Source organism: Ochotona curzoniae, unplaced genomic scaffold, assembly GCF_017591425.1.
Source record: "Ochotona curzoniae isolate NIBS_2020 unplaced genomic scaffold, NIBS_Ocur_1.0 contig_2754, whole genome shotgun sequence".
NCBI classification, from domain to species: Eukaryota; Metazoa; Chordata; class Mammalia; order Lagomorpha; family Ochotonidae; genus Ochotona; species Ochotona curzoniae.
In genome coordinates, this window is record NW_024465582.1 from 27,698,474 (window position 1) to 27,714,478 (window position 16,005).

The 16,005-nt window shown below is 41.4% G+C and overlaps 1 protein-coding gene across 1 annotated transcript in view; it reads left to right on the forward strand.

Annotated features, from left to right (window-relative positions):
- The first annotated feature begins 6,538 nt into the window (after window positions 1–6,538).
- RAB3C (RAB3C, member RAS oncogene family) overlaps window positions 6,539–16,005 on the forward strand; it is a 216,585-nt gene continuing 207,118 nt past the window's right edge. Inside the window, exon 1 of the mRNA XM_040977700.1 lies at window positions 6,539–6,736. Within this exon, the coding sequence (XP_040833634.1) occupies window positions 6,713–6,736 (24 nt within the window). The 5' untranslated portion in view covers window positions 6,539–6,712. The remainder of the gene's footprint in view (window positions 6,737–16,005) is intronic.

Genomic DNA, 16,005 nt, shown 5'->3' on the forward strand with positions numbered 1-16,005 from the left:
CTCACTTCCAGTTACATCACAAGGTGCACAGGGTGACTCTCAGAGAACCAATTACTGTGGTATGCTAAAAGCAGCCATGGAGTCCGCGAAGAGAATTGGCAGTCTGAGATTCCCTGGCCTCGATCAGCTGCTGTTCACAGGGTGAGTGCTTTCCTATTGAGACATAATTTTCCATTAGCCATAGAATGAAAGAGGGAATTCAGAAATTGCATTCTGCAGCACTGAGGTAGCTTCAGCTTGGATTTCCAAGCATAGGAAAGCACCTAAAGGATGCTTACTGTTGTCTTGCATTTCCCAATGGGCAATATCAGTTCATCCTGGTTTATCTGGAACTTTCCAAGGTTCACTCTTCAAAGCACTCACACTTGCAGATGAACTCAAACAATTGTTTATGTACATTTTCCAAACCAAATTAATCTTCTTTCTAATTACAACTATGATGTCATTTTCAGGGTTCCAAAACCGCTTCTCCCCCAATACAATATTCTCATCAGCCTCAAATACAGAATTTAAGAAGTGATAAGTCAGGGTTGCATGATGGCTCAATTGGTTAATCTTCTGCTTATAAGCATTCCATATTCACACCAGTTCATGTCCTGGGTGTCCCATTTCCCATCTAGCTCCCTGCTTGTGACCTGGGAAAGAAGAGGAGGATGGCCTTAGCTCTGGGACCCTGCACCTGCACGGGAGACCTGGAGGAAACTCCTGGCTTCGGATTGGCTCAGCTCTGACTGTTCTGGTCATCTGGGGATTGAATCAGCAGATGGAAGATCTTTGTGTCTCTCCTTCTCTCTGTAGATCTGACTTTCCAATAAAAATAAACCTTAAAAAGAGAGAGAGATAAGTAGAACTCTATTTCTTAAAGTGATTTAAAATCCTCCCTTATGATTGCCAGGGCAGCAGAGGCAAGGTCTCACCAGAACGCAGGGTGTGTGTGTTGGTATGACTTCTTAGATATGGGCAATTGCAGCGATGATCACATTCTCTATACCTTCTTGCATCTGAGTCCTTTTCGGAATGTGACGTATGACTTTGCAACTTCACGCATCCAAAGATGTCGTCTATTGCACCACCTTTTGAATCTGAGTTGAATTGTGATGTCTGGCCAATATAATAACAACAGATATAATGCTGGTTCAGGTCTGAATCGAGGTCTTTAGGAGTCTTTTATGCCCTTGATATTTTTCCTTCTTGTAATCCTCTAAAAATAACAGGCGTGCAAACTTGAGATAGCCTATTCGAAGATCCCAAGAAATGTGACCTTGTCCCTGTTCCTCTTCCAAGCCAATGTCATGGCAACACGCAAGAAGCAGTGTTGCTTTGCTGATTTTTCACTGACTATATATGTGCGTGTAACAATAAGACAGAAAGATTTGTTCAGCAAAGTTCAGTTTAAACTCGGTATCATGTCTCACAGAGTTATGAAACTAAAAAGTGATGGTCAGCTCAAACACTAAATTTTAAGATTGTGGGATTATCACATAGCAAAACTAAGTGATACATGGCGCCTGTGATCTTAGCTTACTTGGGAAACAGTGGAGCTACCTGCCTGTAAATGGGTCATGTTGACTTGCAAAAGCAACTCCCCAAGGAGAGGCCCAGCACAGCAAATGAGTTTATACTTACCTCAGTGATCATCTTAATAAATAAATGCTTAAATCAAATGTACTTTTGTTTATAAGACCTTTAGTCCTACAGTTTAATTAATGTCAGTTTTAAAAGAATAAAGTTGGCGCTTCTAAGTTTTTACTTTACATATTTCTCTAGACAAATTTTGTCCTTTCATTTAATGTGTGGTAATTTCATGATTTCTGAGCCAAAGTATGGTCAAAACTGTTAGGCAGAAATAAGTTCAGATCTGAAGCAGTAATTGTTGAAATACATATTTATTAAGAATTGCTTTGTAGTTCTAGCTTTGTTGCTAATTAGCATAATGTTAAGTGAGTCATTACTTATTTTTGAGTCTTGACTATTCATCTACAAGGTAGAAGAGATAAACAAGGTTCAAGTTCTTTTCATCAGGATCCCCTAGAGTTTCTAGTGTGTGCCCCTCATTTTACCTTTGGACTCTGATGATCTTAAGCCAACCTACAGGCATGATTTACTTTAACGGATATTCCGTGAATCTTTAGATAATTGTTGAAAACAAGAGTGAAGAGGAATGCTGTGACAGTTAGGGCTACCTCTGTGCCTGGTGTGTTGTCACCTATTACCTTGTCTCTGGGACAGGTCTCCCCGGTTGGTTTGGAGCCCTCTTGAGGATGAGGAAGGCATCTTTTATGATCTTCCATTTTACACTATAATAGGTAAGCCTAAAAGTAATTTAGTTGAATTTAATATTGGGCCCAGCGCAATAGCGTAACGGTTAAGATCCTAGCTAGGATCCCATGTGGCTGCCGGTTCTAATCCCGGCAGCTCCACTTCCCATCCAGCTCCCTGCCTGTGGCCTGGGAAAGCAGTTGAGGAGGACCCAGAACATTGGGACCCTGCACCCACGTGGAAGACCCAGAAAGAAGTTCCTGACTCCTGGCTTCGGGTCGGCGCAGCACCGGCCGTTGTAGTCACTTGGGGAGTGAATCAGCAGACAGAAGATCATCCTCTCTGTCTCTCCTCCTCTCTGTACATCTGCCTTTCCAATAAAAATAAATAAATCATTCAAAATAAATTTAATTATATTAATAAATTGCAATAAAATTTTAGAGTAGTTGTCTTTTTCCCCAGTAGCTGTAGCAACATTCGCTGATCTGTATGGTTTTAGTCACATTTCTGGAATCTAATTTCTCACCTGTAAAATGAATTGTGCACTACACTATCTGTAAGAATACTCCTTGGCATACTAATCTGCCTTTTTGTAAAATTACACGTAAGTCCAGGGCATAGATACTTATTGTGAGCCTCATGCTTGATAGTTGGACTTGGCTTTGAGATACAAGCTTAGCTTAGAATTACAAAGAGAGAGACAAGTAACTCCAGGAATCCATCTTGAGAGCATGCGGGCTCACCGTTCTGGTACTCTGCAGGGATGCCATCTGAAAACCCTGCCGTCTTTTGACTCCACGTCAGCCCTGTGGCCAGTCTTCTGAGGTATCCTACCTAGAGCCATTCCATGTTCTCAGAGTCACTGTGTTGAATCGCCTCTGTTTTAACAGGAAAAAACTAGAGGTACAAATGCTCATACCTAAATTCCATCAATTCGATCTTGATTAAAAGTTATTACTAACATTTGTAATATATTTCTGAGAGTAGTAATTTGTTGAAAAATAAAGACAGCTGTCACATTGTAGGTACAATTAAGATTTAATAAGGAGTAATATACATTGCCTTTTTCTTATCCATCTGAAACCTGTAGCTGAATAAGTACTTTGTATGAGATGTGGTGGGTTATTTTTTAGTACTTCTGTGAAATTGTAATTTGCTTAATTATAATCCATTTATTCTAAAACTGCCTTCTATAACCCGAAATGTAATATGTAGATACATAGATATATAGATATATATAATTCAGCAATGACTCAGTTTGATGCAAATCTCTTTAGTCATATTTCTCATGAATAAAATGAATTACTATTTATCTCAAGCTGTTGACAACCTTCAAATTCAGAAGTACTATATTAAGATAGGCATAACCCTAAAATTCATAAGGTTTCCAAACAAAACCAACAATATGACAAAGTCCAGTAATATTATTTGTAAAAAATTATAAAATATGTTACTCTGAAGCCATCATGTTTAGTAGAAAATCTGTAAGCATGAGTTTTGCAGAGTACGCTGAGCTTTCAACACCAGACCAAAATATTACTAAGATTCCACATCAGGGCTTTTAGTTTCTCCTTGACCCTTAGATATTTTCTTTTAGGATCAAGTTTAAAAGAATAAATAAAATAAGGTTTAACATTATTTGGATGATAAGACTGAGGATTAAAAATAATTGGTATAAACAAAATACCCATCAAATAGTAGGTGTTTCAAAGGATAACAACCAAGAAGAACATCATATTGATGTAATGATGGAAGTGCTGATTTCTATACATTCAACTTGAGTACGTATTTATTTATTTACATAGGACTTCACTTGTATTGACATTACAGTGCAAGTATGCACTGACATAATATGGGATGCCAGCATGGCAGGTGGAGACATGACTTGTTGTACCACAAAGCTGGGCCCACATTACATTGTTTTACTTATTTATTTTTTTAAGATTTATTTTTATCTGAAAGGCAAATTAAAAAAAAGATTTATTTTATTTTTATTAGAAAATCAAATATACAGAGAAGAGGAAAGACAGAGAAGAAGATCTTCCATTTGCTGATTTACTCCCCAAGTAACCACAGTGGCCGGATCTGAGCTGATCCGAAGCCAGGAGCCAGGACCCTCTCCTGGGTCTCCCACACAGATTCAGAGTATCGGGGTTTTGGGCTGTCCTCGACTGCTTTCCCAGGCCACAAGCAGGGAGCTGGCTGGGAAGTGGAGTAGCTGGGATTAGAACTAGCTCCCATATGGGATCCCGGGTCGTGCAAAGCAAGACTTCGGCTGCCCGGCTACTGCGCTGGGCCCTGAAATTTACAGAGAGAATAAAGGGTGGGGGTGGAGAGGGAGAGAGAAAGTGAGCCAGAGGGAAAGAGAGATATCTTCTGTCTGCTGGTTCTCTCCCCAGATGTCCATAATAACCAGAGCCGAGCCACTCAAAACCAGGAGCTTCTTCCAGGTCTCCCTCAGGGGTGGCAGGGCTTCAGATAGTTGAGTCATTAAGGGTTGCCTTCCCAGGTGCGTCATCAGGGGGTTGGATGTACGGTGGAGCAGCAGTCCAGCTGAACCAGGTGGAACTCACTGAACCACAAGCCTGTGGGCTTCTGGAGTTTTTATTAAAGGCACTAGTTCCTGGAACTCCCATACAAAGGAGAGGGAGAGAGAGAGAAAGAGAAAGGGAGAGACAAAGAGAGGGAGAAAGAGAGAGGGAGAGAGAGAGAGAGAGAGCGAGCAAAGGAGATACCCCTGAGTAGCCCCTGTCTCTTTCCACTTCTTGGCCTATACAGCCCAGGCCTCTGGCAGCAAGAAGGCCAATTTCCTCATCTCTTGGTGCTATCTCACTCTTTTCCGCAACCAGAACTGTGAGACAAAACAAACCTGTTTCCTTCTGATCCTCCCCAGCTCGGAGCATCGAACAACTGGCCACAGATTCGGACTAAAACATCCCGTTTCTACTCTGCCTCCCACATCACAGTCTGGACCTCATGCCAAGGCCGGGATCATTGTCCCACGAGCTGCGTCTCAGGGGAGTGGGCCATTGTCTAACTGGGTGACACATGTCTACCCTGAAGAGTCACATATAGTAGTCAATTGACAGGAAACAATTAGTGTAGGAGAAAGCACAGCTTGAAGATTTGAAGAGCATTTTTTTTAAGAGGTCTGGGAGGAGCACAACTGCTATAGGAGAAATGGCTTTGTTTTACAGGAAAGACAGGATAACTTGGCAGAGGTCTCCCTTTTCATTCTGAGCTCTGGTGAGGAATGTGTTCATTTGTACTTGACTTGCTGTGGGGAAATAACGCGGTGCCCTATCAGCTCGGCAGCCTGCTCCACGGCCCCCTGCGCGCCGCTGACGGTGGAAGGTGCCTGGGAGGGGCTGTGGCGCCCTGGCACTTCCCGAGCCACTGGCATCCCTTTCTCTGCTGCTGCCACTTGCAGACACCACGCTTCCTCGGGAGAGGAGGCAGCCATCCATCTAAATTAGCTGTCGCCCTCTGCTCCACTGCCTCGCATCTCGCCCTGCCAGCCACCACTCCTACCCCTTCTATTGTGTTGTCTTTGCAGTTTAGCCTCGCTGCCTGCGTGAGAGGCTCACTTCATTCGTAGCAAGGAGACTTGCTTGAGTTTCAATGGAGCTGTACGGAAAGGTAAGCGGGAGAACGGGGCTCCCCAGAGAGCTGGGCGAGGAACCCTGCTTCCGTGGACTTGGCTGTGTGGAGTTGTCTGTGTGCGCGCGTGTGCGTGAGGGCGCGCACCTTCTCAAGGCAATTGTGCGGATAATCCACTTTCCTTGTGTGAGTCTGTGCGTGCGATTCGTCATCTTTCTGTCCTACGTTCGTTAAACTGGATTGTAAAACTAGCACACTCAGCCGAGGGAAATGTATAAACTTTCTCTATCTGGGACAGGGAGGGATAAGGCTGGGAATCCTAGAGCGCAGCTTGGGCTTCGTTTTTATCGGCAATGAGCACAAGGTAGAGCCCTTTTTAAGCAGGAAAAAAAAATCACAACCCCGGCATCTGAAGGCAATGGTTAGCAAAGAAAAATGTCCAGCCGAAATAAACCGCGGCGACTTTCCAGAAAACGGGTAAGGAAAGCAGACAGAGAGCGGTGAGAGGCAGGAGCGCTAGGAGGGAGGAAAAGGACAGCTCCACGGAGGAGCCCGACCGAGGGGGCGAGCCTGTTTATTTGCTTGCTTGCTGGGAGATGTAGTTCTCGGCTCGCCGGTGTGGCAGGAAAGCCGGAAGCCCTGGACTACAACTCCCAGGAGCGCGCGGGAGCTCCCGGCCAGTACGCGTGTGCGGCGCCGGGAGAGGACAGCTCCGGTGCTGATGTTGGGAGCGGGTGAGCGCACCCTGGAGCGCAGAGTGTGGAGCGCGCGGCGCGCGGGGCCGTCCACACACTCGACCCGGCAGCCCGGCCAGCGCTGTCCTAGCCGGAGAGAGTAAGGACATTTGCCAACCATGAGACACGAGGCGCCCATGCAGGTGGGTCTGAGGAGAAAGAGTAGTAGCCTCGGGAGGAATGGGGAGGTGCCCGACCCCCGGGGAGCTTGAGGCGGCCACCGGCCAAGTCACGGACCGCGTGGTTAGGTCCTGGGGCCGAAGCTGGGGGTCTTGTGCGTTCCGGGGTTGGGGGGCGGCTGTGGAGGCTGCCTTGAGGAGGGATGTGGGTGTTCATTATATTTCCGGGTTCTGTAGGGAGGGTGAGAGTGTCTGACTAAAATGAAAACCCGGGCGAACAAAAGTAGGAGAAACACGGCGTCTCGTGTTTGCCGTTTGCCACAGAGCCTTCCCCGGGTTGTGATCGCGGGGCGGTGAGGTTTGGACTCCTCAGTTCTCTGTTGGAGTCGGGACCGCGAGGGGAATTCTGCTCGGCGAAGAGCACGGGAAGAAAGGCGAAGCCAGAGCCGGGGTCCCGGGTCCCCTTTCTCCAGTCAGTAGCTCGGTCCCGGGTCCGAGCTTGGTTTGTCCCCGCGCTCTGCCAGCTGTCTGTCGCTGTCCACACAGGCGGTTTGCTCCGAGACCCTGTCCTGTCCCTCAGGCTTGCTCAGTGAGGTTGTGCGTTCCCTTTCCTCAGTCTCGGGCTGAGATTTGTTTCCTCAGAGAAATGCAAACCCGTTCTGGTGCCAAGTGGCCCCTGCCTTTGCTTCCTCCTGAAGTAAAGAGGAGCGGCTGTTTCTAGTTTGTGTGTGCAGCTGGTGTAGATGCTCAGCACGAGCCCCGTGCCTGAACCAACCGGCGCGATCCCACTGCGTGAGCCAAGGGCGTTTTGTGAATGGAATGGAGAGGAGCACGCAGCACAGCATTTGGAACACCTGGTCTCCCTGTCGCCAGTTCCCGCGGTATAAATATTTGACATCAATTTCAGCCCACACGTTTTTCCACCTGGCTTGCTCATGATTCAGGAACTTTGAGCTTGCTTCGATTCACCTCTCATTTATTTTATAGGTTATGTAGACAGACCCTGACTGTTAGGTGGATCATCTATAGAATTTCACCGTTTGCTTAAGGAACATATAATAGGGACTCTCCGATTACCTTAGGCGTTGTTGAAAATTGGATTGTTCCTGAGAACAGTGGTCCCGTTGTGTCATCTGCTATCTCAGTTTATGACGTTGGCTTTCATAATAAACTTGATGCGAAAAGAATCTGTATAAACAATAAAGGTACAGGTTGTAATCAAGCTATCGTGGCTTCTGATAACTTTCATTACTAGAAGGGCTTCTAGGGTCCAACTGGCTAAATTAATATTTGATTTTAAGTAAACATTTGCAGTTGACTTTAAAGTATGTTACTAGTTTCACTCTCTACATGTTTTTCAAAACATATTGTAATTGTTAATATTTGAAGCCAAATGCATAGATGCATTGAAATCTTTCTGTCAAGATACATTACTTGAAACTTAACACACCATATCATCACTGTGACTTTCTTACAGAAGTTGCTTAAGTATTCAGATAAGCCATTAAAACGTTAAACTTCGGTGTAAAAGGAAAGCTTTGGGGAATAACTCTATCTCGTGCGTCCACTAACTGTGTAGTCAACACCACAGCTCCCTATTTTAGTTAGAACTTTTTTGATGTGTTAATATAAGAATTAGGTGAAGTGAAATTAATCTTGTGGACAGTTAATTTTAGATGATTTATTAATTGGAGTAGATTGTTGAAATTTTAAAAATTTAAATTCCCAAATGCTGTCCTGAATAACATGTGCATTTTAAGACATCAGAGTATTTTAAAGAATGTTCATTGATATAATTTAATTAATAAATTGTTTTTGTGATGACATCTTCTCCATTATTGTCATGTAGAAGAACCATATTATTATAGTGAGGATAAAAACTAAAACATGCTTAATTTGTGTGTGTGTGTGTGTGTGTGTGTGTGTGTGTGTGAAGTAGTGTTTCATCGCCTGTACTTGGGAATCATAATCATATTCTAGGTGATTTAGTTGATGAAAATTCTGTGTGAGAGAGATGACATTTCTTTTCTTATTGAAATCTGAGCTGCATTATCATTTTAAAATCATGACCAATTGTTTTTTCTATTTCTAGAAAATGAGTTACAAACCAAACTTCATTTTAGCGTCTTGCTATCCCAAGAGTCTTTTCTCCCTTTAGAAACAGTTATCTGTTATGACACAAAATGAACTTTTAAATTTCTTTGCTGATTTACTTATTTTTTTAAATCAAAGAAACTTTCTAAAAGTTACATGATGCCCTTTGAAAAGCATTTGATGTGCCAGTAGAAAGTTTGATGTCATTTCAAAGTACTTGTCTTTGTTATCTGAGAACTGTTTCTGAAGTGCCAGAAAATGAGGGATAATCGTTGCTTTTGTAATGGCAATGAAATCATATAGAATGATAGTTGGTATGACATTTTCTTGAAAGTTATGTGGGGGCTGTTGTGGTGGTGTACCAGGTTAATCTTCCACCTGCAGCGTTGGCATCTATGTGAGTGCTGGTTCCTGTTCTGGCTGCTCTGTTCTTGATGCAGCTCCCTGATTACGGGAAGCAGCAGAAAGATGGCTCAAGTTCTTGGGTGTTTGCATCCATGTGGGAGACCCAGAAGAAGCCACTGGCTCTTGGCTTTGCATTGGTCAGCTAGAGCTGCTGCAGCTGTTTGGGGAATGAATTAGTGGATGGAAGACACCCCCCCTTTCCTCTTTCTGTAATATCTGCCTTTCAAATAAGAATAAATTCATCTTTAAAAATTATATCCAAAGCATTTAATAAAGTGCACAGTTTGGCCAAACCTAGGAGGACTAAAGACAGACTGTAGAATTAGACTGAAGGTGAAACCGAGGAGGGAAAGCATTAGATGGATACTGAATAATGCTATGCAGGGCAAAATAAAAGAAAATTATAAATAATTAAAATATGAATATCAATACCGCATTTGGCTATGAAAAGCAATACAATTCTTTTTTTTCATTATTGTTGAATTCCTGAACATATCCATCTTTAATGATTATCTTTCCATCTTTTTTGATAAGGGGAATTTAGTCATCATCTTTAGAAACAGTGAAAATTCCTAGTTGATGCTGGACAAACGAGAAATTATCTCCTACCTGCTGCACTTCTCTTCTGCAAGGGGACATGGGAAACAGCAGGGGAATTATATTAAAAATTATTTTATGTCATAGAAGAGGGATTTTTCAGTTTCAGTATTTTCAGACCAAGAATTTTTGGATTTAGTGCATGCCTTTCTGCTGCCATTCTAAGCTTGTATTTATATCAATAATTCCTTTCATGTACATCAGCTTCTGAAAAGGAAATACATTTTTTTTAAAAAAGATTTATTTATTTTTATTGGAGAGGCAGATATACGGAGAGGAGAGACAGAGAGAAAGATCTGTCCAATGATTCACTCCCCAAGCGGCCTCAATGTCTGGAGCTGAGCCAATCCGAAGCTGGGAGCCAGGAGCTCTTCCGGGTCTCACATGCGGATGCAGGGTCCCAAAGCTTTGGGCTGTCCTTCACTGCTTTCCCGGGCCACAAGCAGGGAGCTGGATGGGAAGCAGGGTTGTTAGGATTAGATCCAGCACCCATATGGGATCACGGGCATGCAAGGCAAGGACTTTAACCACTACACTGTCACGTGGGGCCCAGGAAATACATTTTTATGGTGAGGAATGTGTCTTGAGACTGCTGTTAGACACTGTGCTGACTGAATACAAACAGCTGACTGCTAGGAAAAAAAAATATTCTTGTACAGATTAAAAGTTGTCTGGGTATGTACTTCTTTTCATTGATTACTTTGGGTCGGAGAATTTGATGGAGCCATCAATTACCAAGCAGACTATGGCCCATTAGGATTAAATCGGTCAGAGTTCTTTGGAATTGCATGATCTTCAGTGTTTTTCATTTGTTGGTTGGCTCTGAGATAGTGTTTATGTACATTGAAATGTTCGGATCCTACAGTTGGTGCTTTCAGGAACACGTCTGTTTAACACATAGCACATTAATGAGTGACTGTTTCCAGTCACTCCAATTAGTCCTTTCATGGTTTTTTCTACTTAATCTACCTGATCTATAAACTTACTTTTTTTCCCCACATGAAACAGTTTTGCTTGTTCCAGAACTGATATATGTGTTCTTTTGAGTCTGGCTTTTTTTTTGTTCACATGCTATATGTGAGTGAAGTCTGTCCAACTTGCTGCATGTATCAATAATTCATTTCCTTTTATTGCTGTATATTGTGCTGTTTTATCAACCTCCCATAATTTTTAAATACATTCTGCTGTTGCTGGACCTTGAGATAATTTCTACTTTGAGTAGAAAAAAGATTTATTTATTTGAAAGGCAGAGTTACAGAGAGAGAAAGAGAAAGAAAAAAGAGGTGTTTTTATGAATAAGACTGTACATATTCTTGTATTGATCTTTTCATAATGCTATGCTTTCATTTTTTTTGAGTAAACATCTAGAAGTAGAGTTTCTGTGTTAAGATGTATGCTTAATTTTATAAGAAACATATCTTTTGTCAAAGTAGTGGTTCGATTTTACATTCTTGGCAACAGCATGAGAGAGTTCTAGTAGCTCTGTGTCCTCAACAACATGGGGTGTCAGCAGACTTTTGTAGTTCTAGTTACTGTAATGAGTGTTTTTGATGCCTTTTTGTGATTTTAATTTGCATTTTTCTTATGAGGAATGGCGTTGAGCATGGTTTCCTGTGCTTGTGGATTTATTGACCATTTCTGTATTGTCCTATGTGAAGGACCTGTTCTGTCCAATTAAGAGGCTTGTTTTTCTTTTTATTAATCAGTAGCAGAAAATCTTTAGTCTCCAAATCAGTCCTTTGTTATAAATTATGCATATTATGTATAATATATGCTGTGCTATAGTTGTACCATATTTAAATTTGTGCTTTATATGTAAATATATTTGCAATTTTCTCACAGTTTGTGAGTTACATATTCATAGTCTGAATAGTATTTTTTATGAGTTTTTTTATTTTGATGACATCTAGGCTATTTACTGTGGATAGGGTCTGTATCTGGCTTCTGTACTGTCTTTACTAAAAGTCTTCATTTTGTGTCCTGAGACCATGTTACACTTGTTCTCTTTGTTCAGATTCCTTGGAAATTTCTTAAACACATTATTAACAAATAGAATTTACTTCTTTCTTTTAGTAATCCCCTCTTCTTTTCTGAAAACGGATTCTTATTGCGTAGGATAGAACAACCCATAACGTGTTGAATAGAAGTGATGACTCCAACTGTATCTGAGTGGTTCTCTATCCTAGGGAGAAAACTTTCAAGCTCTCACTATTAAAGTTTGGGTTTAACTATAGGGATTTTGTTTTTTTATAGGGATTTTGCCTTTTTTTTTTTTTAAAAAAGATTGATTTAATTTTTTTAAAGATTATTTATTTATTTATTGGAAAGTCAGGTATACAGAGAGGAGAGACAGAGAGGAAGATTTTCCATTCGATGATTCACTCCCTAAGTGAGTGCAACGGCCGGTGCAATGCTGATCCGAAGCCAGGATCTAGGAACTTCTTCCAGGTATCCCACACGGGTGCAGGATCCCAAAGCTCTGGTCCGTTCTTAACTGCTTTCCCAGGCCACAAGCAGGGAGCTAGATGTGAAGTGGAGCTGCTGGGATTAGAACCGGTGCCCATATAGGATCCTGGTGCGTTCAAGGCGAGGACTTTAGCCACTAGACCATGCCGCCGGGCCCTATTTAATTTATTTTTAAGAGATTTATTTATTTTTATTGCAAAGTCAGATATACAGAGAGGAGGAGAGACAGAAAGGAAGATCTTTCGTTCGATGGTTCACTCCCCAAGTGACCACAAAGGCCAGTGCTGCGTCGATCCAAAGCCAGGAGCCAGGAACTCTCCAGGTCTTCCATGCACATGCATGGTCCCATGGCTTTTGGGCCATCCTTGACTATTTCCCTGGCCACAAATTGGGAGCTGGATGGGAAGTGGAGCTGCTGGGATAAGAACCGGGTCCATATGGGATCCTGGGCGCGTTCAAGGTGAGGACGTTAGCCGCTAGGCCACCGCTCCGGGCCCAGGAATTTTACCTTTTATCATGTTGAATAAATGTGATTTGATTCCTAATGTGCTGGAAATATTTGTTTTTGACTTAGTGATATAGAATTATTTATTTATTGGTGCATCTACGTATGTAACTGAGTGGCTTTTCAGCTTTCTCCCTTTGTATTACATAGATTTTTTTAAAGTTAATTTTGCATTCCTTAGATAATATTTCAGTTAGTAGTCATATATTGTATTTTCTACACACTGCTGGGTTCAGTTTATTATTTGTTGAATATTGTTGCATTGAATTCAAGTGGATATTGGACTATGAAATTGAGATTGTAAATATTGGAGTTTTGTTGGCCTTGTGAGATAAGCTGAGAAGTACTGTTTTTCCTTTCTGCTTTCTGAATGATTTTGTTATATAAGATTGACATATTTTGATTCATAATGTGATTAAAGGAGTTCACCAAGGAAGCCATTAGTGCCTGAAATTTTCTTTTTGGATTTCCTATGATAAATTCAAATTTTGGATTCTCTCTCTCTCTAGCTACCTACCTACCTACCTATTTTCCTCTAGAATATTGTAATAAGAATCACCCCCTACAGATTTCCATGACATAACCTTGGTATATGTAAATAAATAGTTAGTTCTGTATAACAAGGGGACTTTGCAGATGTGTCTAATGTTACTGACTTTCAACTGGGGAGATTAAGCTGGATTGTCAGGTGGGTCCAATTTGATGACATGTGCCCTTGAAACAGAAAACTGTTCTCTGATGGAGTCAGTGAGATGCGGCAGAAGAAGTCAGACTTGAAAACTTGGAAAGGATTGTTGCTTGGAAGATGGATAAGCCCAGTGTCAAGGAAACAGGAATCTGAGTACCACAAGTGCATAGTATGCACAGCCTGAGTGAGTTTGGAGGCTGACACTCCTCTAGGACATCCCAGAGAAACCCAGCCTAGTCAGCATGTTGGTTATGGTCCACACAGTCATGTTCAGTAATGACAAATTAGTGAGGTTTAAGAAATCCTTTGTGGCAGTAAGAGGTAAAGCCAGACATGCATATACAAAATTTTCTATTTCATTAGAAGTCAGTTCTGGTAAATTATGTATTTCATCTATTTTTTTTTCTACAAATATAGAACTGCTAATTTTTTAACTATTCTTTTAATTTATCTAGGATCCGTAAACATATCTCCTTCCACATTCTTGTTACTGAGAATTAAAGTCTTTTGCCTTTTTGTCTTGTCAGGATTTGCTAGGTACTGACAATGTTAATGTTTTCAAATAACCCAGTTATGTCTTTATTAATTTCTCTGTTGTTAGTTTGTATTTTTTTTTTTGATTTGGGGTTTTCTTGAAAATAGTTCTGCTCTGGCTTCTTGAGTTGGGAATTTAGATCATCAGTTGTAAATTTTTTTTTTCCAGTAAGTGTAATAATGACAAGTATCCATCTAAGGATTGTGTTAACTGATTCACAGATGTCTGAAAAGTATTTGCATTAGATTTAAGTTTAAACTATGTGCTCATTTTCTTGTGAAGCTCTTCTTTAATTCATAACTTTATAGATACATTTTCCTGATATTGCTATCTAGTTAGATTCTGTTAGTACTAGAAAACATATTCTCTCTTAAGATTTCAAACTTTTGAAACCCTTTGGACTTGCTTTCAGGAGATGCATGATCTCATGTAATGAACATTCACATACATTTATGCGTGCTGCGCTTGTGTGGTTAGTGGTCCATAAATGTCAAGAAGGTCATGGCATGTTGCCATTTTGCTAAGGTCTTCTGCATCCTCGTTAATGTTTGGTCTGTTTATTCTGTCATTTACTTGAGAGAGAGAGAGAGGTTTTCAGATCCATAGCTATGATTATGGCTTCTTGTTCTTTTGGGTTTCCGTACTGTATATTTTGAAGGTTTTTGAGAGTGGGGTACATACATTTGTAAAGTCGTGTCTTTCTGAAGAACTTAATTTTTATCATCGTTGCGAAGTTCTCATGTTCTCTGCTGATACTGTTATGTTAGTTTGCTTAGTCTTTTAGAAACACTCTTACTTGCTTTATAATTAGTGTTTTCATGATGTATATTTGCTTTCCTGGTTGACTTTCAACTTACATGTGGCATTAGAGTGTGAATCCTGTGGTCAGTGTACAGTTGGATCCTGCATTTTGATTCAGTTTGGACAAATCTCTGTCTTTGAATTGGAATTTTCATATATTGTGGTTATCTCTGGTTGAATTGAAATGACCATTTTGCTGTTTATTGTTTTTCCCCTATGTTTCTTATTTTCTACCTTCTTATTGCTTAATGAACATTTTGAAGTCTATTCCTCTACTCTGATGTTTTAAATGTGTAGCTTGTCTTGATGGTAGTGTTTATCCCAACAACTATAACGTGCATCTTTTTATTGTGTCATTTAGTTAGACTTAGTATTGTACAGACTCACCTAAAGCACAGTGAGCTGGGATATCATTTCATTTACCTCATGCTTTGTGAACTGTTGTCACGTGTTATTACCCTTGATATGGACTATAAATCCCCAGTGCTGTCAAGCTTTTTTTTTTTAATTAAGAGGAGAGATGTGTATGTAGAGAGAAAAATGAATGCCTGTCATCTGATGGTCTTTTCTGGTGCTCTTCCTCTGCATCTCACAATTTTTATTGCTGTTTCCTGTTGGGTGGTTCTGCTGGCAGCACATACTCTCAGTTTTTGTTTATGTGGTAATATATTTCTGAAGTTTGGCTTCATTTCTTCTGAGATTTCATTGAGAAAATTCATTTGAAAGGCAGGGAGTCAGAAGCCAATGAAGATTTGCGCTCCGCTTGTTCATTCCCCGAGTCCTGGCAGGGTTGGATCTGGGCGTGGCTGGAAGCTGGTGCCTCAGTGTGATCCCACCAGTGAGGTGGGGACCCATGTGCCTGAGCCATCCCTGCTGCCTCCTGAGCTATGCACTGCCAGGAAGCTGGAAGCAGGAGCAGGGCTGGGGTCTGAACCCTGACACTTCTGTAGAGGGGACGGCCGTTCCCAGCAGCATCTTGACTGCTGTGCTAGACTTCTGTCCCCTTTGCCTTAATTTCCGAGTGAGAGTGTTCAGTTACATCAGTTTGGTTGATTTCTTTTTCTCCAGCGCCGTGTTGTTGCATTGTCTGCTGATCTTCGCTGTGATGTGAGCTCAGATGTACTCATATTGCTGCACCCATGGATGTAAAATGTTTTCTCTAGTTTTCAAGATATCCTAACTTCCAACTGATGTAATTTGAC